Genomic DNA, 3,616 nt, shown 5'->3' on the forward strand with positions numbered 1-3,616 from the left:
AAGAAGAAGAAGAAGAAGAAGAAGAAGAAGGACGAGGCTCACCTTCTCTGCAGTAGTTTCCGGCGGCTCGGAATTTCTGGAATCACCATTGACACTGGCTTATGCTTATTGTCCAATTCCCATATTCTGCATAAATATTTCTCGCACTTTCTGTTGCATTGTTAGCTTTATTGAACTCATAAAGCAAAATATGCCAAATATGAAAAAATAACTGTTAAAATCGAACTGCACTCTTCAAAACTTGCACTCAAATAAGCACGGGGTAAAATTACTACCTGCTTTTATAGCAAGCTGATGCAGGTAGTTTATCCCGTCCCCGTCCGACTTTTAGTTCATGCAATTGAGAAAACTGCATTTTATTTATGGAAGGACCCAATACTTTGCTTGTATTGTTGGAGCATTATTTTTCTCTTGAGAATTTTTCGGGAATATAAGCATTCCCTGTCATAAGCGGTTAATATTCGGAATATATTTTTGTCATCATGGGTAATTTACATCAATAATCCTACGAAAAAGGTACAGATATTCATAATGTAAGGTTTGTTCGTTTGTTTGCTTGTTTGTTCGTTTGTCAGTTTGTTTGTTTAATTGATTGATTATTTGTTCAAATTTATTTTTGTCAAATTTCATGTTGCTCATATAAAATATTAAATGACAAATAGTTTTCCAATTTTCCAAAATTAAGTGATTATTAAATGAATACATAAATAAAAGACTTTTTCTTCTTATTTTGAGAATATTCTTTTCAACAAAGAAAAGCGTGTTGACATTGTGAAAAGGTTAGAAAGCTTTTATTGTAAGAATGTTAATGTTATATATATAAGGTTGGCAGATAAACTTTGTGTTTTTACCATTTATTTTAATCCATTCCAATGCTATTTAAGTTAAGACGAAAAATATTTTTATCGTAGTTTTAATTTTTTTTTTTAATTCTGTTCTTCCCAGACTTTTGTTTGTTGGTTTTGAAATATGAATGAATTTTACCACTTTCCAGATATATGGCGACGAAGTGGCAAAGTGGAAAGACAAAAAGAAAATGAAAGAATTTATCTAATAACTCAATGCAAATTCACAAAATTATTTTATTTGTATTTCAGCACCAGCCACATTCGTAGAGATGCCTAGGGACCGTTTTGTAACGTTTGGTTCCAAAATCCAGATGCGATGTGTTGTGGCAGCAATTCCTACCCCAACAATACATTGGAGCAGAAACGGTGCTGTTGTAAGTATATTCTAACATACACTGTTGTACAAAGATGCACACACAAACACACACACACACACACACACACACACACACACACACACACAAACACAATCACACACACACACAAACACATGCACACACAAACTCACACAAATTCGTGCACACACAAACACTCACACATACATCAATACATTTACACACACGATGGAATTATAAATAATAGAAAAATACGACTGAAATCAATGAAGGTATTTGAATTTGTAGCCGGGCTTCTACGTGTTCTCCTAATCTGCTGGCAATAGCAATCTGATCTTCCTCAAATGACACCCACCCAGTTTAAATATTGTCGAACACCGGTTTATGTGATCCTAGGTGCGGCATATCGAGAAATAGATGGGAGCGGTCATGCCTAGAATGTCTTTTGTGATAGTTCGGAAAAAATGGTTTGTGGCGATTGGCTAAAATTATTTACCTAATATGTTCATTAATTTTTGCCTTTGAGTCTCTAGGATCAATAAAATGGACACCCAGAAGACCAAGACATAAAAAAAAAACAATAAAGATGGCCGAACTGATAATTTGATAAAAGTAGCCGTTTGGTTTCCCTTAATTAATTCCTTCCGTTTTAAAATGGCTGAACACTGGTTTTTGTGATCCTAGATACTAAAAGTCGAAGGATAGATGAAGTGGTCATCACTAGAATGTCTTTAATTATAGGTCTGCTCAGTCAGTAGAAGATATACTGATAAGGAAGAACTTTAGCTGAAGCATAGTATAGATATATGGAATACATGGGGGCAACACACTCCAAGGTATTATATATTTTAAGACGCCATTTTCCAGTTTGACAGTATTTCTCGCAGGTAAAATATCTTTTGCATTTAACATGGCAATAAGGATATTCAGTAAACATTTTATCTTTCAGCAGGCATTGGATACGTCCTGTTAAATATCAGACCCATCAAAAGGCAGTGGATTAGTTTATTCGTCAAAACACCACCGAACAAAATAGCTTAGTGTAATTAGAGCTGCCTTCATCAGAGTTTCCTGCCTCTACTGTCAGATTCAAATTCTGAGGCTTCAGCTTTAGGGATCGTCCTGTCGGTTTCGATAAAATAAATATCAGCTAGACATAAATAAATACCAGGCGTGGGTGAATGGTAAATAGCTTCTCAACCACATGGTTTTTGGTTCAATCCCACTGTTTGGCACCTTGGGCAAGTGTCTTCTATTATAGCCTTGGGCCGACCAAAGCCTTGTGAGTGGATTTGGTAGACGGAAACTGAAAGAATCCTGTCATGTATACATGTGTGTGTGTGTGTGTGTGTGTGTGTGTGTGTGTGTGTGTCTTTGTGTTTGTGTTTGTCCCTTACCTCCGCTTGACAATCGATGGTTGTGCGTCTACAACCCAGTTCCTAGTGGTTCGACAAAAGAGACCAATAGAATAAGTATCGAACTTAAAAACAAAACAAAATATTCAGTACAGAAGTCCCTTCATTCGACTAAAAATCTTTCAAGGTGGTGCCCCAGCATGGTCGCAGTCTCATGACTGAAACAAATAACAAAAAAAAAAGAAAACAATTACATACAACAGTCGACATAATCGTCCGTTCCATAATAAAAAAAAATACACAAATAGACAAGAAAACAAATAAACAAAATGGCGTTCATACTTGTCAGCGAAATCTCGTATTTTTATATTTCAGATAAAAAACCCACGGAACATGACACAATCACGTAGCGACAGTGTCGTTTTTATTAATGTGATTTGGTCGCCGAAAGTTGTCAAGTCCCTATTACATATTTATAATGCTACCGAGGATGCGCAATATGGATGCCATGCTTCAAACAATCATGTCGGAGGACCGTCTAATATTGTCCATATAGCTTCAGTTAATATACGGCCTTCCGGTGAGTACACATTACATTTCCGTTCTTTTTATTACTATCATTATTATTGTCGCTTGACATTCTAGTTGAGATGATCAACTCAATATTTAAACATCTATTTATATATCAATATGCTTATTTATTCCTAATTACACGTATATGTAATTACAAATGTGTATGCGTTATATATATAACGCCGTATGTAAACAAACAAGTTTGTTTTCGAAGCGTTGAAATGTATTGTAGAACAAGCAGAAAGAAAAAAATTATTCAACGCATAGATACTGAACAGTATATATATATATAAAGGATAAAATCGTTTTTTTTTTGTTTTTTGTTTTTTTTTTGTTTTCTTGAAAAGCAGAAAAATCTGTCAGTAGCCAGATATTGGAGAGATGTGTGTTCGTTCCTCATGGCTGGCTGCCGACAGATTTTTCTGCTTTTGAAGAAAGAAAAATGGATTTTATCCTTTATATATATACTGTTCAGTATCTATGCATTGAATAAAATTTATATACA

General features: G+C 34.8%; 1 protein-coding gene across 2 annotated transcripts in view; it reads left to right on the forward strand.

Moving 5' to 3' along the window:
* Positions 1-3,616, forward strand: part of LOC106880136 (tyrosine-protein kinase transmembrane receptor Ror2) — a 715,149-nt gene that overhangs the window by 510,382 nt on the left and 201,151 nt on the right. For both annotated transcript variants that reach the window (XM_052969935.1, XM_052969934.1), the window contains exons 5-6: positions 1,098-1,222; positions 2,914-3,118. In XM_052969935.1, coding sequence (XP_052825895.1) covers positions 1,098-1,222; positions 2,914-3,118 — 330 coding nt within the window. The remainder of the gene's footprint in view (positions 1-1,097; positions 1,223-2,913; positions 3,119-3,616) is intronic.

This window comes from Octopus bimaculoides, chromosome 8, assembly GCF_001194135.2.
Source record: "Octopus bimaculoides isolate UCB-OBI-ISO-001 chromosome 8, ASM119413v2, whole genome shotgun sequence".
Classification (NCBI taxonomy): domain Eukaryota; kingdom Metazoa; phylum Mollusca; class Cephalopoda; order Octopoda; family Octopodidae; genus Octopus; species Octopus bimaculoides.